Here is a 23,435-nt window from a genome sequence, read left to right as displayed (position 1 = left end):
GGGCAGATATTTTAGCAGCTGTTGAAATGGCAGCTGAATGAATAGGACGCCCTTGGGAAAAGCTGTTATCCGTAACCACAGACGGAGCACCAGCAATGTGCGGTAAAGCGAAAGGGTTTATTGCCTACTGCGGAAAAAACCTAACATACCGAATTTACCTTCCGTTCATTGTTTTGCACACCTAGAGGCTCTTTGTGCGAAAGTTATCGGCCTTCAAGATGTGATGAAAGTAGTGGTGCGTATCGTGAACTACATTCGTTCTCATGGACTCACTCATCGTCAATTCAAAGAATTTTTGATTCCCTTTGAAGAGGAGTATCCAGATATTCCCTACCACGCTGAGGTGCGCTGGCTGAGCAAAGGGAAAGTGATTTCCCGAATTTTTCGACTACACCACACTGTGGCTCAGTTTTTGGAGAGCAAAGGACGTCCGGAGCCACTTTTTCATGACCCTGAATGGGTAGCTGATTTAGGATTTTTAGCAGACATTATGACTCTCCTAAATGATTTAAGTCTGAAACTCCAAAAAGAAAACAATCTCATCAACGATATGATCAGCAAAATAAACGCTTTCTAGTGTAAACTGAAGCTCCTCAAAAACAATCTTTCAGAGAAAAATACGCAACACTTTCCTGAACTAGGTAAGCTAGATATAAATTGTACCTTTATTAAAACAGCCTGATTTTTATAACCGCTCTAATCAAAACGGTACAATGTTTTTGTTTGACAGCATCTGTGCAGGAAGGAGCGCGCTTTGGAAAATACGTCGCGGTGCTACAATCCCTTGAAAATGCGTTTAACGACCGATTCCAGGTAATGTGCCGGTATATGACATACAGCTAAATAAAAGAGATTGCGTTACATATGCAAGTGTAACATTACAGTAAAACCAATAGTACACATTACATGTTTATTAAAATCTATCGTATTTTAGTACTTCGAAACAACGGCTTACATTATTTTCATTTATTAACATTGGCTTTGTTATTGTTTCAGGAAATTACCTACCTGCAGCCAATTCTCGATGTTTTTGTGAAACCTTTTTCGATGGATTTTGAAAGTGCGCCTTCAGATTTACATTTAGAACTAATTGATTTGGAAAGCGATGTTCACCGAAAGGATGTGTTTTACAATATGAAAGGTTTCCTCCAATTCTACCAGAATTTGCCGAAGGAAGAATTTCCCAAGTTACACAGAGAAGCAGCGAAGATTATTTCTATGTTTGGTTCCACTTGTGTATGTGAAAGGCTTTTTTTCTGTTTTGTCTTGTACAAAAACTAGATTGCGTGCGAGTATATCTAATAGTAATTTAAAAATTTTTCTCAGAATTGCTGTCAGCCAATCTCTTGTTCCAGATCTTAGTAGCATAATTGCAAATAAAATAAAGAGCACATAGGAAGATACATTTGTGTTGAAAATGGCTCTGAGCACTATGGGACTTAACTTCTGAGGTCATCAGTCCCCTAGAACTTAGAACTACTTAAACCTAACTAACCTAAGGACATCACACACATCCATGCCCGAGGCAGGATTCGAACCTGCGACCGTAGCCGTCGCGCGGTTCCAGACTGAAGCGCCTAGAACCGCTCGGATTTGTGTTGAAACCAAATTTAAAATTGTTACCATTACAGCTATTATATAAATCTCTTTTGTACCGGTACACCAAACTAAGCTCTCCACCTAGTGTACATTATTATTTGGCAATGATGAAGACAACAGGGTAAAAGCTTTGAAACAGGTCGAGACAGGCGGCGCGAGCGACACAAGCTAAGGAAGTGAGAGGCAGCGCTGTTTCGCAAAGCCGAGGAGTGGGGGGTCTGCACCGTCGTCAACATAGCGCAGCCGTCTTCTGCACTCTGCACTGTGCGATGCACCGGTGCATGCACCTTGTGCGGCCCTGACTTAAGCAGATATCCGATATATGATTTAATGAAACTTGGGAATTAAGTGGATTCGAACATGTGACTCTGTGTTTACAAAGCATAAAGCTTACCACCACACGACGAACAGATATTTCCATAACACTCCGATAAGACTGACGGTACTTCCTCCATATAATTCTGTATCCCTCAGTGTTGCCAGATCCTGCATATGACCAGAAGCTTGCATATTGAATGAATTCTGAGGGATCGCCAAGATTATTCACTGCCTTAAGTGAATAAGTTGGATTTCGTCTCTCAAGCGGCCAGCCAGCGGCTAGAACTTATATTTCTTGTTTTCTCGATGAGCCGGCCAAGGTGGCCAAGCGGTTCTAGGCGCTTCAGTCCGGAACCGCGCGACGATACGAACGCAGGTTCGAATCCTGCCTCGGGCATGCATGTGTGTGATGTCCTTATGTTAGTTAGGTGCAAGTAGTTCTAAGTTCTAAGGGACTGATGACCTCAGATGTTAAGTCCCATAGTGCTCAGAGCCATTTGAACCATTTTTTGTTATCTCCGTGAAATATTCTAACTGGCTTCCATTTAGGATGTTACACTAAGTAAGTAAAATCCCTTGCTTGAACCCAGATTTGACGTTTGCACTTAAGCAACAATTGCTCTCTTATACCACATTCCGAGTAATCAATATTAGGAAATATGGACGTAATGAAGAAAGGTATACCGCAGCAGCGTCATGTTGGCTCAGTGGTAACACGCTCTATTTTCATTGTGGTGGTCGATCTACATGTCGGTCCGGATCTCGTTAGAGAAGCACTACAGTTTGTCAATTTTTTTCTCGTTATCTCTATTAGATCTACAAACGGCCAGAACGAAATTCAGTGAGTAAATCGTCAGACAGCCTCTACATCATTAGCTATCTCACAAGCTCCATTCAGTACATTTAGGATTGAACAGAAGTGTCTATTTTGGATATACTGAGCTACTTCACAAGAAAGCTCAGAAACAGGTCCAATGGGCCATTAATGTCAGTAATTTGCCTAATTTATTTATCATTTAGGGAATCCCCATCAGAGACAAACGTTATGGAAGCAATTACATACTACGATAAATTTGGAGGTGAAAACCGTATTGGATAGCAAAAATGCACACTTTTTCATGTCTTTCTTTTTATATCTGTATCAGGAGAGATCATTTTACTTGTAAATAGACATTTTGATTTCTGTGTGATATGCTTGAATCACTTCACAACTGTGCCTGAAAAAAAGTTTCCTTTCATTACACCAAACTTTCGTCTTAAAATAAATGCGATAAACGTATAAGTCCACTGCATTTCCTAATGCGTTGAAAATCACGGTGACATTATATTCTACAAAGAATCTCAAGTCATTTTCTGCACTAGCAGTCGCCACATGAGTAACTTCGCCAACACTGTGTCGAAATCTTATGACACTTGCGTTAGTGGCTGTTAAGCTCTTTCACGACATCTCTAAAATCAGCAGACCTGATAAAACCTAACAAAATACCTACTGTGTCACTTTCAATTAGCTTATGTCCTTCGTAACTCGGTTCATGCAATTCAGAATCATATGGAGTGTCTTCATTTCCGTCGAAGACGCACTGCGCCGCTTTCGCTTGGTATATCACTTCTGTTTCATGGTAAAGGTGTGACACCGCAGACCATACAATATTGTTTCGTAAGCGTAGTGTACGCTATTGGTAGAATGGCATAGCGGTTAAGGGGGTCAGTTTCTAATCTGCAGACAGGGGTTTCGAGTCCTGCCACTTCCATGAAATTTAATTGGTGTTAAGAGTTATTCGTTTATGTTGCAACGAGAATTATTAAGTACTTATAATTTCAAAGTATTACTTCTAAACATCCGGTTTTACGTCACTTTTTCTCTGTGTGTACCGTGATTTCTGCTTGGTATTAAAAGAAAATGATATTATGATATCTCTTTTGTGCTTTCGTCGGTATCAGCTTCCTACCTTCATGTAAATAAAGAGAAAATAAATTAATATGATGCCTTTTCTCGACGTAAAAAAAAGCCAAATACTTTCTCTTTGATGTCTTCATCGGCTTTGACGTCATGCGCCATGTGACAAATAAATAGTTTCATGTTTCTCTCAGTCTTTTAAAAAAGGAAGGGAGGTAAGGCAAACGAATGTCGTTTTAAAAAGAGAACATTCATTTTGGAAGGTTATTCCAACTCTTCCTGAAATCTCTGACGAACGGAAGGAATCATTATGTTCTCCAGTATTTCGCAGTAGAAATGACTAGAAAACGGATGGTCCAGTTGTCGCGGAACGCCGCAACTCTTCACTGCGAACAAAACTTTTCGCTGTATTTGGGCAACTGCTTGTAATAACGACCAGGAAGCATTAAATGCTTTCTTCAAGCACGCGTGTATCAGCAGAAGAATGAAATAGTTAACAGCGATAATGGTAGTAATAATCGAAGTATTTGCTGGTTTCATACTCTGCAAACGACTGATATCTTCAAGAACAATGTTCTCTAGTGATACCTTGTGGTATCAAATGTTCAAATGTGTGTGAAATCTTACGGGAGTTAACTGCTAAGGTCATCAGTCCCTAAGCTTACACACTACTTACCTAAATTATCTTAAGGACAAACACATTCACCCATGCCCGAGGGAGGTCTCGAACCTCCGCCGGGACCAGCCGCACAGTCCATCACTGCAGCGCCTTGGACCGCTCGGCTAATTCCGCGCGGCCCTTGTGGTATCGAGTTTGCCTTATGAAGCTACTGTACTGCAAAGAGATTAGAGGACCTGCGGAGCAACTACATTATGTGGGCTGCATGGAAATCAAGCGAAACGCATTTCAAGTCATTTGCATTCTTTTGGGTATGATAGTACGTGTGTCATCTCTGTATGTGGTCTGCTGATTTTCGTATTTTCCTCTATTATGTGTATGTGATTGCACTTTCATTCTAGTTTTGTAATTAAGCTTGTACGTTGTCTGTGTACCATGCCAAATATTAATTGCTATTTGTTTAATTTACTGTATTTAATTCTCGTAATTTCTCTTGTTAAGGAGGATCATATTAACCCTTTGAAACATCTGACTCAGTGCAGCTTGCTTTTGGTTGAGGGCTGATCTGATGTGGAATGCAGAACTGTGTTCCTGACTACAACTTTTCTGCATATGTAGAAAGCGTCTTTACAATTTTCCCTTCTTAGTCTTATGACAAGAATGTTAATCTGTTCTTCTCTTTAATTTTCTGATGGGAATATTATGGGAGGAGGGGATTAGTGTTTAACGTCCCGTCGACAACGAGGTCATTAGAGACGGAGCGCAAGCTAGGGTGAGGGAAGGATGGGGAAGGAAATCGCCCGTGCCCTTTCAAAGGAACCATCCCGGCATTTGCCTGAACCGATTTAGGGAAATCACGGAAAACCTAAATCAGGATGGCCGGAGACGGGACTGAACCGTCGTCCTCCCGAATGCGAGTCCAGTGTGCTAACCACTGGGAATATTATGTTCCTGGGTTCATGTGTGCCAAGTTAATTTCCATTTTAAATTTGTCTGTACTTTCTCGTGTTTCAACTATATATGTCATCTAATTATGTCTTTAACGTAGCTATATGAGTATATGAGTTCGTATTTTCTTTGTGTGGCTGCTCTCTCAGAGATTTGATTTTCTAAATGGTTTATGAAGATATTGTGGTACGTTCTTGATATTGGGGATCCCATTGAGAGACTATCACTTTGTAGATAATATTCATATGAAAAGCAATTGAAGACTGATAGATCAACAATACTAAAGCAGATAATTCTGTTTGTTGCTCTGCAACCAAACACTTCGTAGCCATTGAAACTCGAATAAAGAAAAGCAAAACGAGGCCTACTTACTCAGTAGGTCGTACCAGTAGTACAGGACATCTTGACGCAGAAGGACGGAGTCGGCGCGTTCGAAATACAAGTTTACGATGCTGTGGTTACCCAGTTCCACGCCGTCACTGCAACAAAGCGTAGCATACAATGACAATTGTCTGTTTATTAAAAACAGTACGAATGTGAACCACATCACCCACTGTCAGTTTACGATCTATTTACAACATGTGACAACAGCCCCAGCACTTGAAAGTAGTTACTTACGTATGATGTCAAACACAAAATTGCGAAGTAATCGGCTGCACTCCCATCAAATCCTTAAAATTTAATCCAACACATTCTTTTATTTTGCTGTGACCTCACTCCACATTACTAAATACCAAAATTCTACCCTTTGAAATAAAAAAAAATTACTTTCAAATCGAAATGTACAGCAGCAAATCTGATTTTGTATGCTGCCGGACTGTATGCGGAAGGTCTCGTAGTGTTATTTGCTATTCAATGATCGCAGCAGATTGCCACGATCGCCAGTGGAGAAGATGGAGCCAGCTGCTGCGTAGAGCTGTCTTGTCTCATACGAATGCGATGCTCTGTCGTCCCGACGGATGTCAGTTTTGGACACGGGCTTCCATCCGCAGTTTATTTTTCTCCTGGAACCCTCTAAAATCTCCACAGTTCTTCAGTACACAGAAGAAAAATAAACTGTAGATAGAAACCAGTGGCCGAAACAGTCGTCCACCAAAACAACGGAGTATCGTATTCATAGAAGACAAGGCCTGTCTACGCAGAAGCTTCCTCCGTCTTCTCCACTGGCGGTCGTTACAATCATTTGCGGTCTTTGCGATCACTGAATAACATAAAACACTGCGAGACGTTCCGCCTATGGTCCATCAGCGTACAAAGTCACGTTTGCTGGCGAATGGGGGGTCTATTGGCAGGAGCCGGCACCTATAATTGGATGACGTTTCTGGAAACTGGTTCCTAATCTCAATTTTTTCCTCAAGACATCCTCAGTAACCCGTCGACGTTTGTCACAGCTTTTCTGGGACACCTCATATATTATGCATACACGACAACGAATCTGTAATCAAGTCTTCAAGTTCTAGTTCTCACTCCTTCATACTGCTTGAATCACCACATAATCTTTGGTACCCAAGTTTCTGTCTGCTAATCAATCTTCCATGGGCTAGACAAACTCAACTACCTCATCAGACGGCGACCATTACTGCTTTGACCATAGGGACTGACACCGATAGCCGACCGCGGTGGTCTCGCGGTTCTAGGCGCGCAGTCCAGAACCTCGCGACTGCTACGGTCGCAGGTTCGAATCCTGCCTCGGGCATCGATGTGTGTGATGTCCTTAGGTTAGTTAGGTTTAAGTAGTTCTAAGTTCTAGGGGACTGATTACCATAGCTGTTAAGTCCCATAGTGCTCAGAGCCATTTGAACCATTTTTTTTTTGACACCGATATTACAATATATGAGTGTCAGCCGAAGCTGATTTCTAACCCCAGCACCCAGATGCGAAAATCTCTACACATCCACAATAACCCAAGTCCACATTCCTTGTTGATATTTTCTCAGAATCTACTTTATTTGACAGCTACACAACCGATGGCGCTTTCATTTATCAATCCATTGCGTTGAGCCTTTCCCTTGACAAGATCGTCCATATTTTCCTAATCGAATAAGTATTTATTACACGCCCACCATATTACGTACCACGATGAGAGAGTTCAGCGGTGATCTGGAGCAGAGTCCTTGGGCAGAATGTTCTTGCAATTTAAGAAAATTTGTCCATAAGCAGAACCCATAAGGTAATCCGGGACAGAGTCCAGTCAACACCAATAGCTTGTTAATCCGAAGGTTAATACGGAAGCAGTGTCTGTAAGGCAATTCTGGGCAGATTCTAACACACAGCAGTCACTCGTAAGTCTGAAGGCTAGTCGACAAGCAGAATCCCAGTCACAGCTATGTCAACAACGGTGTGTGAAACTTGAGGCAGACGGATTACGGAGAGATTCAAATACGAAGTGCCTGTAGCAGCAACAGGAGCCAAATCCTTACTGGGTTACTTCTTCCAGAGAAAATGGTGGAGGGGAAATCTTTCGGCTGCTCCTATCATCTTTCGGTCATCCATTATTATGGCAGTAATTTTGGTTCTCTTTGTTTTCTTTTGCTCTGTCTGTAACTTTCCATCACCATAAGTGCACAGCCGGACTGGCCAGCAGGTACTGATGTGCCAGTAATGTTTGTGTCCCAGTTCCTGAATGTGTCTCTTCTGGGAGTCTTCGTTTAGAAGGCTCGCAACTTCATGTGGAAGTGCTTCCGTGTTGTCCAGCGGCGTTGCCCCAGACTACAAGTGCTTAATCAATGAGCGTCCACAAGAGCAAGTGTCTGGAACTAATTATAACCAACATACAGCACTGGACATGCGGAACCGACCAAGTCACACGCTGCCGCCGACATGGCTCAGAGATAACATGAAGATCGGCGGCGCGCTCTTGGCTATGTTCCGGCAGTGCGGCAACTAACGCCAAGTCGTAGGTACCCTCCATGTTATTGTAAGCAACTTCCGTAATCAGTCTGCTGGCTGCACGCCTGTCTCGGCAGTGCCCTCTCTGTTGCTAGAGTCTGTCTCTGAAGCTAACTCCGTTCCTACGTCTTCTGTTTATGGCCGAGATACGAGACAAACCATTACCAAAAACGTCATATAGCCGTATATAATGAGCATTTAACTTAAGACTATAACAATAAACCTAGATCCTGACTGCAAGTCCGATCACCTCCTAAAACAATGTTCCAATCTGCTTTACTCAATACTAGTAACCTGTTCCAACCCATCTACTTCTGTAAATGTATGGCTAAAGCCCCTACGACAATAAATTATCTCATCGCGCCCCACCGTCCACAACAATAAATCATTGTATCCTGACCCCTTTACAGAAGACGATATCCACTTCGTTGCCACTTCCCTCCAAAAGGTCCACGCCTTTCACCACTGTCACAACCTCCATTATCCAGATTGACTGCCCACTGCCTATTAACCACGAATGCTGCTGAGACTAACAGTCGCAACAACCCTTACTTCATTTTATCACATCTACCTATTCTCAGTACCATTGTAACCTTCCTTGCAAGACCAAATTCAGCTTCATCCAGTCCTCTCCACTTGTACTCGTTTTCAAGTTCCTGTTACTACCCGAATCCTTATGACATCTAATATGTTCCCTTCTCTATACCGCTGAACAGAGCTCTATCGACCCACAGCAGATCCCATATCACAGTCTAGAGCAGCAACACATCAGTACCACGAAGACCATCATAGAAAGTGTTCAGTCGGTAGGGGGGTCAACTGTTGTAGGACAGGAGAAGTTGCCACTTCCTTGATTGGATGTGGGCTGTAGAGGTGATGGTGGCTGGAATTGCTTGGCGAGTCATTAGTGAAACAAACCTGATTCCAATACCTTTATTCATTTTAGCACAGAGCGAGATTACAGCAGCGTGAGGCTGTTGCCAGTCAGTGGCACCTGGCGTACTGAGTGCCGCGGTCAGCAACTGCCGGATCGGGAGCCAGCACAGCACTTGTTAGTAGCGACGGGCACAGGCGTCAACTATGCTTACCATGAAGTGTGTCAGTTGCAGTCTGATTAACTCGTGGTCGTCTCGTACCACACCGGGATAAATGGTGCTTGAACTACAACATCCAGCATGGCCAAATCCAAAGGCGTGTTGGGTAGTGATTGGTAAAGAAGGAGTCGCTCTGGCAACGGAGAGACCAGGCTATCACCAACCCAAGCTCCAATACACAACCTACTAGGGACGTGGCCGCCAGCAGGATACACTCACCCAGCAGGGGACACAGCAAGACACCAATTCTTCTGTATACGGACACCCAGCTCCAGCGGTTTCCTGTTGTTACTGGAGACGAAGTCATTCATAAGTGACTGGATATCTGCCACTGCAGTTGACTCTACCTCAAATTCAGAAGCTGATGGGAATGGCAGTGGTGAGTGTCAAATACACACCTCGATAAGCTCATGTACAAAGAACGTTGCCAAGCATGATAGAACACTTGAGAATAATAGTCTGATTTGTAGGGCGGGGGGGGGGGGGGAGGCATTTATAAGAGTCTGCAAGCTAGTACTTAGTACTTCTCCAACAGCCGCCCACCATCCTGGAAGGCACAACAGATTGTAATGACTAAGCGTCACCACTGGGCGGCAATTCATTTGTTGTACTTTTCTTCTTTAGTCAGTCCCCGGAGCAGCCTAGCCAGCCAGCACTGTAGAATTGCCCAACTTCAACCTTCAGGGGAGCTGGTTGCTTCTTCCACTCTGTCAGCTTCCTAAATAATACTGAGTCTATGATTAGAGTTATCAGGAGTGAAAGGAATATAGATGAAGGAGAAGACTGAAATGACAGTGGCAGTAGAAGATATGAAAACATGAAGGGGGAGGGAGGAGAGTTATTGGGTAGTAGGAATGTGCGAGACTACAACACCAACAAGTATATTTATGGTCGCTTAGTGACATGTGACATTCCAGTTATGTCGTCACAAATTATTTACGCAGTCTAGGGACCATAGACCTTATTCCTTGACATAAATTTCAAGTTGATACTTCTTTCTGTTCCTGAGAAAAAGTGGTCTTAGCGTATGGACAGAAAGGCAGGCGTGCAGATGGGCAACAAAATGATACTATAAGGTTTTCATTTTTACCGCTTTTAACAGAACCTTGAAAACGAGTAAAACTGCGACTCACCCCATCGAAGGTCATGTCTCCAGTCAGCTTCATTGTGTGAAGTTTGGCCCATTGAAGACGTGCAGCTTTCGCGCCGTGCTGTTGCAGCTGTAGCAGTTATAAAGCAAAACACTGCCAAAGTTGTTTGTGCACTGTATTCGAATATTAAACTTAGTAGTTTTCAATCTTTCATCCAAATATTAGCAGTGTGTTTACATTTGGCGGCAAGCAGCTGCAGCTGCAGCGGTTCTTAAGTTCTTACTAAGCTGTTTGTGCGCTGTTATCAGTTATTAAGTTTAATAGTTTTCAAAGGTGTCTCGTGCTGTTTCTGGCGAAATAACGGTTTAATAAACTTTAGGAAACGTTCGCTCACTATGTTTTTTAGAATTGTTCGTTGAAGTCGTTTAGTAAACTTCGTGCGGTAGTTTTCAGTTGACGTTTCTTATTGTTTCTACCGAAATATTTCGGTACAATTTCCATTCCCTGTTTTAACTTCGTTGAGTCTTCCAGCGGCCACTTGAATTTTTGGTTTCAGCTAAGAAATTGTGTGTAGATTTGGTGGTACTGGTATTAGGTGTGGTTTAGTACTATTAATAAAAGTTGTTGCTTTGTTAGTAGAGAGAGAATTTCGGGTTCACTATTGTTAGTTCTGTAAATAGTACTACTGGTGTAATTAGATAACGTAGACTTTTTTTTCAGTAACTGTAAAATTTTACCGTAAGTGAGAAGGGTGGGCTTTGTGTCGTAGGTTTGTGAGTCATGGGTTACAGTGCGGGATTTGTTCAAAGTATTTTCATTTGCGGCAATGCAGTGGGGAAGCCAGTGGGCATTCTAGCGAGATCCTGTCCTGCGAATGCAGAATCTGTAGCAGAAATAAGTGAATAGAGGAGCAGGAGCGTACGATCTGTGCCCTTCATGTCCAGTTACAATACGCAAAGGAGGAACTGGATAGGTTGAGGAGGGTGAAGAGTGCTGGGTAATGGGAACTGGCAGTTAGCTAGAAAGCAGCTAGGAGGAAGAGGTATTCAGACAGTTGTACTTTGCGTATGTGCAATAGATTTGAGCAACTACCAGAGTTGAGTGGAGAGGAGCCTCTTGTAGCTGTAGGTGTAGGAAACATGCAGTAGTCCTCGGTATTAGGAAACCTAAGTCAGTTGCTATGTCTGACAGAAAGAAGAAGATTCTGCTGCTAGATAGTTCTTACGGTAGAGGGGTGGACCCGCAGTTGCGGGAAGTGTTGGGGAGTGAGTACCAGGTCACCAACATTGTGAAGCCTAGTGCAGGACTGGCTCAAGTGACTGAGAGCATAGGGGAGTTATGGAGGAATTTTACGAAAGAGAGTCAGGTAGTGGCTGTAGGAGGAGCAGGGAATAGTCTTGATAGGAACGGGAAATATGATGTAGGTGGAGACCTGGTAAAGATAGCTACTCAAATTGGCGGCACTAATGTGCAGTTTGTGCAACTGTTTCAGCGTCATGATCAGCCTCATCGTAATGCAGCTGTTAGACGTGTTGAAATGAGGCTGGAGAAGGCACTGATGGCAGTTGAGTCTGTCAATAGATCGAGTTTCACTAGGTATGGCGTACACCTCAACAGGAATGGGAAGGGAAGGTTGGCAAAGCATATAAGTGACACTGTAGTGGGTGGTGGTTGGACTACTCATGGAAAAATTCCTGTAGTAATTGGTGTTAGAGCTGCACCTTTTTTTAGGTTGAAGTCAGCCGATAGATACACCTGCTTCAAGGAAGTCCCTCTAATAAAGGATCACCTTCAGAGAAGGTCAGGCACCCAAGTACAGAAGGAATTAGCATATTTCATCAAAATATAAGAGGTATTAGAGACGAAGTTAATGAACTGCTTATAGAAGTTGACTCTGACGTTATTGATGAATCGGAGCACCACTTAAATGATTTGACTATTCAGAGGCTTCCTTTACCAGGATACAGATTAGCTGGCTGTTTTTCAAGGAGTTCCATGCGGAGTGGGGGAGTGGCCATGTATGTAAAAACAATATTTCATTTGACTCCGTAGACATATCACGGCAATGCACTGAACAGGTATTTGAATGTTGTGCAGGGGCACTTGAATTCAGCGAAACTAAACTTCTAATTGTTGTTGTTTATAGGTCCACTAACTCTGAATTCAGAGCATTTCTGCTCAAACTAGAGAGGGTTTGTTGGTTCACTTTATAGGAAGAATGAAAAATTTGTTATATGTTGTGACCTTAATATTAATTTTGTATATGGTTGTGCAAGAAAAAGGATGCTGGTAGATCTCCTAAACTTATATGATCTGATGTATACCGTGTTTTTTCCAACCAGGTGCAGGGGAACAGTAGCACAGCCGTAGATAATATTTTTATTCATTGTTCATTATGGAGTGGGCCTTCTGTTAGTGAAAGGATGAATCGCCTTTCAGACCATGATGCACAAATTTTAACTGTAAAAGGCATTTGTACTCAAATGCCACATATAATTACAAACTATGTAGGAAAGCTAATCCAGCAGCAGTAGAGAATTTTTTAAACCTTGTTAAGAAACAACAGTGGCAGGATGTTTATAGTGCCGATAACATTGATGACAAATATAATGCTTTGCTTAACACATTTCCCATGCTCTTTGACAGTTGCTTTCCATTAGAACGCTCTAAATCGGGTACTAGCAGTATAAGGCAGCCTGAGTGGCTGACTAGTGGTATAAGGATATCATGTAGAACAAAGTGGAAACTATACCAAAATTTTAGAAGTAGCCACAATCAAGCTATAGTAGCCCATTACAAACAGTATTGTAAGGTGCTTAAAATTGTTATTAGAAAGGCGAAAAGTATGTGGTATGCAAATAGAATAGCTAATTCACAGGACAAAATTAAAACCATGTGCTCAGTTGTGAAAGAAGTGTCTTGTCAGAAGCACAAGGTCGACGATATAAAGTCAGTTCGCAATAAAAATATTTCTGTTACTGATAAGTCAGCTATATGTACAGTATTAAACAATCATTTTCTGAGCATTGCTGGAGAATTAAATAAAAACTCTCTCGAAAAATGTCTTTCCGATATTGGTGTCTGAAATACTCCTCTGTGGAACTCACAAGGGAGAGATTGAGTCAATAATTCAATCACTGAAGACTAAGGACTCTCACTGATATGATGGGGCTCCTAGCAGAATGCTAGTCAGATGTTAGCGCTGTGTTTAGCCGTATTTGTAATTTCTCCTTTAAGAATTGTCAGTTTCCTGAACAATTAAACCCGGCCGGGGTGGCCAAGCGGTTAAAGGCGCTACAGTCTGGATCCGCGCGACCGCTACGGTCGCAGGTTCGAATCCTGCCTCGGGCATGGATGTGTGTGATGTCCTTAGGTTAGTTAGGTTTAAGTAGTTCTAAGTTCTAGGAGACTGATGACCTTAGACGTTAAGTCCCATAGTGCTCAGAGCCATTTGAACAATTAAAGTACTCAGTCGCAAAGCCGCTTTATAGAAAGGAAGAAGGGGACAATGCCGACAATTTTAGACCTATTTCTATGCCGTCAGTGTTTGCTAAAGTTATTGAAAAGGCCGTGCATGTAAGGATAATTGATCATTTTATATCACATAATTTGCTATAACATGTACAGCTCCACTTCAGAAATTTAACTGAAAATACTATATTCTCTTTTCTCTGTGAGGTACTAGAGGGATTAAACAAAAGGTTTAGAACGCTAGGCATATTTTTTGATTTAACTAAGGCGTCTGATTTTGTTGATCACAAAATATTGCTCCAGGAGTTGGACTACTATGGAATACGGGGAGTAGCTCACAATTAGTTCAACTCTTTCTTTAACAACAGACAACAAAAGGTCATTATTCACCGTGTTGAGAAAGGCTGTTATGTGGGGTCTGAATGGGTACAGTCAAAGGGGGGGTGCCCCAGGGATCAGTGTTGGGGCCACTCCTGTTCCTTATTTATATAAATTATATTCCCTCTAGTATTACAGTTAATTCTAAAATAATTCTGTTCGCTGATGACTCTAGCTTGGTAGTAAAGGATGTTGTGTGTGACATTGGATCTGTTTCAAATAGTGCGGTTCATGACATAAGTTCATACCTTGTAGAAAATAAACTAACGCTAAATCAAAGTAAGACCCAGTTTTCACGGTTTCTAACACACAATTCAACAAAACTCGACGTTTTATTTTCACGGAATGGCCATATGATTAGTGAAACTGAACAGTTCAGTTTTCTAGGTATTCAGATAGATAGTAAACTGTAGTGGAAATCCAGAGTTCAGGTTGCTATCCAAAGACATAATGCAGTCATTTTTACTATTCCAACGGTATCCGAAGTAAGTGATCGTTCGACACGAAAATTAGTCTACTCTGCTTATTTTCATTCGCTTATGTCATATGGTCTTATATTTTGTGGTAACTCTTCCCATTCTCAAAGGATATTTTTGGCTCACAAACGGGCATTTTGGGCTGTAAGTGGCGTAAGTTAGCGAACCTCATGTCGACCCTTGTTCACTGGTATGGGTATTCCGACATTGGCCTGTCTATATACGCTGGTGATCAAAAAGTCAGTATAAAGTTGAAAACTGAGTAAATCACGGAATAATGTAGATAGAGAGGTACAAATAGACACACATGCTTTGAATGACATGCGGTTTTATTAGAACCAAAAAAATACAAAAGTTGAATATATACTGGTGATCAAACAGTCAGTATAAAGTTGAAAACTGAATAAATCACGGAATAATGTAGATAGAAAGGTACAAATTGACACACATGCTTTGAATGACATGGGGTTTTATTAGAACCAAAAAAATACAAAAGTTCAAACATGTCCGACAGATGCCGCTTCATCTGACCAGAATAGCAAAATTAGCATAACAAAGTGAGACAAAGCAAAGATGATGTTCTTTACAGGAAATTCTCAATGTGTCTAACATCATTCCTCAACAATAGCTGTAGTCGAGGAATAATGTTGTGAACAGCACTGTCAAGCATGTCCGGAGTTATGGTGAGGCATTGGTGTCGGATATTCAGCATCCCTAGAGATGTCAGTCGATCACGATACACTTGCGACTTCAGGTAACCCCAAAACAAATAATCGCACGTACTGAGGTCTGGAGACCTGAGAGGCCAAGCACGACGAAAGTGGCGGCTGAGCACACGATCATCACCAAACGACGCGCGCAAGAGATCTTTCACGCGTCTAGCAATATGGGGTGGAGCACCATCCTGCATATACATCGTACGTTTCAGCAGGTGTTTATCAGCCAGGCTGGGGATGATGCGATTCTGTAACATATAGGCGTACCTCTCACCCGTCACGGTAGCAGTTACTAACGTTTTGCTGTCCAGCGCCATCTGTCGGACATTTTGTGAACTTTTTTTTGTTCTAATAAAACCTCATATCATTCCAAGCATGTGTGTCAATTTTTACCTCTCTATCTACATTATTCCGTGGTTTATTAAGTTTTCAAATTTATACTGACTTTTTGATCATCCGGTATATTCATTACTGCTGTTTCTTGTCAACAATATCAGTTTATTCCCAAGAGTTAGCAGCTTTCACGCAGTTAATACTAGGCAGAAATCCAATCTGCATTTGGATCGCACTTCTTTGAAGTCTTGTGCAGAAAGGTGTGCAATATACTGCTGTATCAAAATTCTTAGCAGTAATCCACGCGCTTCCAAATCGAAACTGAAGAATTTTCTCATGGGTCACTCCTTGTATTCTGTTGAAGAGTTCCTTGAAAAATTATGCTAATTCTTGTTGTATTGTTGACTGTATTTTCTGAAACTTATGGCTTGAATTTTTTTGGGTTCATAAACATTTTATTTTATCTATTATTACATTTAAGTTGTAATTTCATGTACTGAGACGTTCATGACCTTAGAGATTTGCTCCTCAATTTGATCCTACGGAACTAGACATGTAAATAAATAAAATAAAATAAAAAAAATACTTGTTACTGCCAGCAGTGGCCTTCTGCAAGGTACCCTACTCCAGATGTCATATTCATACCGTCCCTTAGCAGTGTTCATTCAGCAACTGATTGAGTCGGATCTGTTTTCTCTGAAAGCAGTAATTTCCATTGACAAGGCGTGACTAGATGTAAACTGTAGAAACGTCACACGTTCAATTTAAAACTGACGACTTTAGCGTCCACTGAAAAGCTCACTTGTGCCGTGTTATGTGCAGCTTTGTTTACATTGCAGCAAGCTACAGGTACTCACAGGAGTGGGTGTGAAGTGTCGAGCCCGTTGGGTGGCGCGAAGGGCGCGGAGTTGGCCCTGATGGTGTAGTGGACGTCGCTGCACGAGGGCAGGCACTCAGGGCACTCGATGGACTCCTCGCGCTCCAGCTCCAGCCCGGGGATGCCGTCTGGCGGCCGCGGCGTTGCCCACTTCTCTGCCACAGCCAACAACCCGTCGTTCAGGGCTCTCTAATACCGGTTTTGCATCTCAGTAGGTTTAGTATTGCAAATGCAGAACACTATAGTTGAAGTGACCTAGGCCAACTGATCCTACCAGTACCAGGTGTTGACTTGGCATAGTTACGGTGTGGCATCTGGGATCATAAGCATGCAAACAGGAATGTTTCGCTTTCAGTCGTAGGTTATAAGTAAACGCCAAGAAAGTTACAGAGTACAAGCAACATAGGCAAGGTTTCTAAGAGCTGCAAAGAGATGCACCACAGCTGACAAGGATCTAAATTCGGAAATTTGAGAAGAATTGATTATACTAGGGTTGGATAAAAAGCTGGACAACACTGCCACAACACGAAGGGTGGGCATAATGGCAGGCGCGCTGCCTGTAGCTGATAGCATAAGCTCAATTTAAGTAGTGCTGTGAGTGCCAACAGCTGTATTTGAGTCAGCTGCAATGTACACTGTCCTAAAGTGCGGGCGACCAGTTCAAGTGTCCTAACGATACGTTTAGAAAACAGGAATGAAATCCATGGATGAAGATTAGAAGGTTCAAAATGGTTCAAATGGCTCTGAACACAATGGGACTTAACTGCTGAGTTCATCAGTCCCCTAGAACTTAGAACCACTTAAACCTAAGTAACCTAAGGACATCACACACATCCATGCCCGAGGCAGGATTCAAACCTGCGACCGTAGCGGTCACGCGGTTCCAGACTAAAGCGCCTAGAACCGCACGGCCACACCGGCCGGCAAGATTAAAAGGCATGTGGTCTGAGCGCACAACAGTGTTTTCAGGGATGGCGTTACGCAACATTGCCATAGCGTACAGTGGCGAATGGGTGAAAGTGTTTCGTGCTGGCAAGTATGTCATTCGAGATTGGCCCTACTTGGAATGAAGCCCCATGGACTATATGACAATTGAGCTGCGGACCTCCCTGCTGCATGTGGATCGCAGATAACCTGCATCCCATCATACTTCGTGACAATGCACGATACCACACTAAGAAACACGTGCAGGAGCTCCTTATTGTGTGGGAGTGTGAGACAGTGGAACATCCGCCTTATTGACCCAATATGAGCCCTTGTGGTTATGACCTATTCGCCGAAATGAAGAAAACTCTTCATGTTACGCGCTACAGCACAAGAGAAGACATTATCCGTGTCATGGGATGGTCTTTGCGAGACGTCGGCAAACATGGATACGCTGAGGGCACATGCACCTTCCATGTGGTGGAGAATATGATCGATATGCTGGGCCATTATATTGAGGGCATGTAATTTGGTGAACGTCTCTCAATACAATATGGTATGAATTGTACACAGAAGAGCCAAAGGAACTGGTACACCTGACAAACGCCCCCACGAGCACGCAGAAGTGCCGCAACACGACATGACATGGACTCGACTAATGTCTGAGATAGTGCCGGAGGGAACTGACAGCATGAATATTGCGGGGCTGTCCATAAATTCGTAAGAGTACGAGAGGGTGGAGACCTGTTCTGAACAGTACGTTGTAAGGCATCCCAGATATGCTCAATAATTTTCATGTCTGCGGAGTTTGGTGGTCAGCGAAAGTGTTTAAACTCAGAAGAGTGTTCCTGGAGCCACTGGACGTGTAGGGTCTCGCATTGTCCTGCTGGAATTGTTTAAGTCCGTCGGAACGTACAGTGAACATGAATGGATGTAGGTGATCAGACAAGATGCTTACGTACGTGTCACCTGTCAGAGTCGTACCTAGACGTATCACGGGTCCGGTATAACTACAACTGCACACGCCCCACATCATTACAGAGCCTCCACCAGCTTGAGCAGTCACCTGCTGAGATGCATGGTCCATGGATTCTTGAGGTTGTATCCATATCCATACACATCCATCCGCTCGATACAATTTGAAACGAGACTCGTCTGACCAGACCAGTCATCAACAGTCCAATGTCGGTGTTGATTTCCCAAAGTGAGGCGTAAAGCTTTGTATCGTGCAGTCACCAACGGTATACGAGTGGATCTTCGGCTCCAAAAGCCCATATCGATGATGTTTCGTTGAATGGTTCGCACTCTGACACTCGTTGATGAAATCTACAGCTACTTGCGGGAGGGTTACATTTCTGTGATGTTGAACGATTCTCTTCAGTCATCGTTGGTCCCGTTATTGCAGGATCTTTTTCCGGCCGCAGCGATGGCGGATATTTGATGTTTTACCGGATTCCTGATATTCACGGTAACACGTGAAATGGTAGTACGGGAATATCCCCACTTCATCGCTACCTCGTAGATGCTGTGTCACATCGCTCGTGCGCCGACTATTATACCATGTTCAAACTCACTTAAATCTTGACAACCAGCCATTCTAGCAGCAGTAACCGATCTGACAACTGCGCCAGACACTTGTTGTCTTTTGTAGGCGTTGCCGACCGCAGCGCCGTATTCTGCTTGTTCACATATCTCTGTATTTGAATACGCACGCCTATACCAATTTCTTTGGCACTTCAGTGTATCAGTGTTACTTTTTATCCAACCTATGTATTTAAAATCTTCAATAAAATACAAAAATTAAGAGTACCTGGAGTGAACACCTCCAAAGAGTGAGTGGAAGAGGATTACCTCTCCAAATACAAAAATTTAAATCAATCGGGAGGGAGAAGAAGTCAAGGAAGACCATGAAGCGATGGCTTCCATAACAGGCTTCCATAACAAGCCTAAGGCTTGAAGTGAAGAAGAAGAAGAAGAAGAAGAAGATGGTGGTGGTGGTGGCGGTGTTGATGACGTTCAGCTGTGGAAAACAATTTCTTGTGGCTCACTGACTGCACGATAGATTTAAGACAAATATAAATCTATAGAGTGGCAAAGGACAATACGTGAAGGTCTCAATGACTCCTTTCTTGCCGAAAGACTTCTTACAAAACCCGGAAAAAAGTTAGTGTCCAGACTCTCATGGATGACAAATAAATCGAAATTCGTGACAACAAAGCAACAGCAGAAATGAATGATACACACATGTGCGTCAGTGGCGTTGAGAAGCAGCTGAAATTACTGAAAGTGAACAAAGCCCCAGGGTCTCACCGAATGCCTGTCAGATTCTACACAAAAATTTGTGTGTGAATTACACCCTTTTTAAATTATAATAGCTATGTGATGAGGTATCCCGAACAAAATGACCTTCTTTATAATATACGCCATGTCCCAAGGAACTATTTTCTTTTTTGTGTACTAAAATTAATTTGCGATTTATCGCTTTCGCCAGTTTCTACCGCCGGCGGGGGCTGCAATTCTTCGCTTCCCAGGATGCAGCTCTTCCGCTTCTCGCGCAGGTGCAGTGACCTGGAACCCGGGGTTTAAAGAGGCCGCCGTTTCGGATGTTCATTCAGTTCAGGCGTGACTGTCTCAACGATCGCACCTGAAAATGGCGGTCAGATGGATCGCCGAAATATCGTGTATTAAAGGCGATTATATCTGGCAGCATACCCGTGAAGAACATAACCAAAGTGTGTCTGAGCACACAAAGCGCGATGGGCCTCCATAAGCTCCTTCATGACGATCATGTTTCCCGAGAGCAGTGGCATTTTTAAACAAGATAATGCGCCATTTTACAAAGTCAGGAGTGTGGTGGAATCGTTCAAGAAACACATTTGCGAGTTCCAATTGATGCACTGGCCCATCCCCCAACTCGCCAGGTCTGAACCCCATCGACCACATCTGCGATGTGACTGAACGTGGCGTCAGCCTCATCGCCCCCCTCCGCGGAATTTATGGACATCAGGTGACTTATATGTGCAAATGTGGTGCCAACTCCCTCTAACGACCTACCAAGGCCTCATTGCTTCCATGTCCTACCACGAAGTGTCGCCGCCATCATCCGTGACAGAAATGACATACCGGCTGTTAGACAGGTGGTCATAATGTTCCAGCGATCACTGTATGTCTCTGCGTCTGCTGAAAAATATAGCAACGTGTCTCGTAGTCTTTGACAGTTCTTGTCTGATCGTTCTGGGTGACCAGTCAGTAATAAGAAACTGTTGCCTAAAACAGGATGACAAATATTTGAAACTAGACTGCTTCTGTCGGAAAGTGACATGCCTACAAGCTGCTGCCAATGAACCTCAATTAAAGTTCGTCTAAAAAGTACCTAAATTGGCAGTTAAAGATGTCTGGTTCCACACTCTCAGTTCAAACTGCACGACTGTTGACGAGTATTGTCTACAAATTTACACTTGAAACCACACAGATCCACAACGGCGCAGCACATTATTAATGAGATAAGGTAGCTCGTGGGGAATTCCCTGCGGAAATGTTGCATCGGACAGCGCACGACGAGACATTCCTGAACACAGTAGTCTTCAGGGAAGAGTCAGCATTTCATTTCAGTGATGTGATGAACACCCACAACTCCAGGAAAAGGGGCAGCAAAAATCCACATGTGACCCGGGAACGCGTTCATTACTGCCCCCAAAAGTTAATGTGTTTTTTGCCCTTAGCAAATTCAAAGCGAATGGCCCTTTCTTCTTCATGGAGAACAGATCAATGAAGATGACCGAGATTGGATGCTTTAGTACCAGCAAGACGGTGCACCACCTCATTTCCTCACGGAAGTTTGAGATTTCCTCGATAAGCGCTTCAAGAAATGGGTTCAAATGGCTCTGAGCGCTATGGGACTTGACATCTGAGGTCATCAGCCCCTAGAACTTTTAACTAAATAAACGTAACTAACCTAAGGACATCACACGCATCCATGCCCGAGGCAGGATTCGAACCTGCCACCGTAGCGGTCGCGTGGTTCTAGACTGTAGAGCCTAGAACCGCTCGGCCATCCCGGCCGGCTAAGCGCTTCACAGGTCGGTTGACTGGCTGTGAAGGACCAATCGCATGGCCAACTCGCTCCCCAGACTTAACACCACTGGATTTCTTTCTCTGGAGTTTCATTAAAGACTCTGTGTATGTTCCTTCCCTGCCAAACAATTTAACCGGCCTGAAAAATCGAATCTACGCCGCCGTCACACAAGTTTTGCCCGATGTGCTGCAACGAGTGTGGGAAGAAATTGATTACCGGTGAATTACTGAAAGAGTTTGAAACCAATAAGACACCAGATCCTGATGGAATCCGAATTTGGTTTTTCAAAGAGTATTCTGCGCATTTGTTCTTTACTAATCTTGCATTTATCGTGAAGCTCTAGGATAGCGCGAAGTGCCAGGCGACTGGAAAAAAGTTCAGATGACTCCTGCGTATAAGAACGGAGCGCCAAAAGTGCAGATCAGTATATATATCTGTTTGCTGCAAAATCCTTGAGCATATTCTCAGTTCGAATATGATATACTCTGTTGAGACCGAGAAGCTTATACCCACGACCATCAAGGTTTTAGAAAGTATCGCTAGTGCGAAAGTCAGCTTGACCGTTTCTTACATGACATACCGCGAATTATGAATGAAGAGCACCAGGCAGATTCCATATTTCTAAATTTTCGGGAAGCGTTTGACACGGCACCGTATTACAGGTTTTTACATAAGATAGGAGCATATGGGATACGTTCACAGATCTGAGAGTGGTTCGAAGACTTCTTAGTTATAAAACCCAGTCTGTTGTACTCGACGACGAGTGTTCATCAGAGACAAATGTCTTTTGACACTCAAGTGACACTTTTATATGTAACTTGAGCTTATTTGATAAGATATGGCACATCTACCGATTCTGAAACTTATCTCAATAAATTTCTCTATCATTACAAAGCTGTAAAGTACTTTTTTGACTCACGCTTTATACAGAAACCAGTTACCATTATATAATGGGTGGTGTGTAAAAAGCGCGGAATGGAAAAAGTTTCTATATACATCTAAAAAGAACCTGTAGTATTTAGTTCAGCATTTGTAATACGCCTTTGGACTGAGTCGTGTAGGTGAAATACCGCTTAAAGCATTTGAAGGGACCTAGCGAGGTGGCGCGGTGGTTTGAACACTGGACTCGCATTCGGGAGGACGGCGGTTCAAACCCTAAATCGCTTCAGGGAATGCAGGGATGGTTCCTTTGAAAGGGTACGGTCGACTTCCTTTCCCATCCTTGCCCAATCCGATGGGACCAATGACCTCGCTGGTTGGTCCCTTCCCCCAAATCAATCAACCAACCATTTGAAGGGGAATGTCGTGTGAGTGAACCAAAGACACACAATAAGCGGAAGTGGGATGACAACTTATTTGAAGATCCTGATACATTGTCTTGCATAAGCAAAGGAGATTGTGTACTATTTCTGCGGTGACCTGTTTTTAAGCACAGTTTGTCTAGTGTTCGCGAAGGAGCACTGCACCCACAATTAGATGGAATTCAAAAATATGAATGTGGAGGTATAACTGGCAGCTTTAGCCACTACATGTATGTTACACAGACTCTCTGTAAACCTCCATTAGGTTCGCATAGCACTGATCCCGCAACGAAAAGCTTCTAGGAAATTCGAGACTATTAAACTGTTCTTCTGCCTCTTTGTTTTACGATAAGACCATAAGAACCACATAAATGACATTAACACAGCTTACATTGCAAAAGTAACATATATTCTCCAAGTGAATATCGT

At 43.0% G+C, this 23,435-nt stretch overlaps 1 protein-coding gene across 1 annotated transcript in view; it reads right to left on the bottom strand.

The window, feature by feature from the left end:
* Positions 1–23,435, bottom strand: part of LOC124557027 (sodium channel protein Nach-like) — a 220,649-nt gene that overhangs the window by 74,229 nt on the left and 122,985 nt on the right. Inside the window, exons 8-9 of the mRNA XM_047130894.1 lie at positions 16,687–16,861; positions 5,754–5,860 (exon numbers count right to left, since the gene is read on the bottom strand). Of these exons, the coding sequence (XP_046986850.1) occupies positions 5,754–5,860; positions 16,687–16,861 (282 nt within the window). The remainder of the gene's footprint in view (positions 1–5,753; positions 5,861–16,686; positions 16,862–23,435) is intronic.

Source organism: Schistocerca americana, chromosome 1 (assembly GCF_021461395.2).
Source record: "Schistocerca americana isolate TAMUIC-IGC-003095 chromosome 1, iqSchAmer2.1, whole genome shotgun sequence".
Classification (NCBI taxonomy): Eukaryota; Metazoa; Arthropoda; class Insecta; order Orthoptera; family Acrididae; genus Schistocerca; species Schistocerca americana.
Note: the sequence above shows the minus strand (reverse complement) of the source record. Positions and strands in the feature narration are given on the sequence as shown.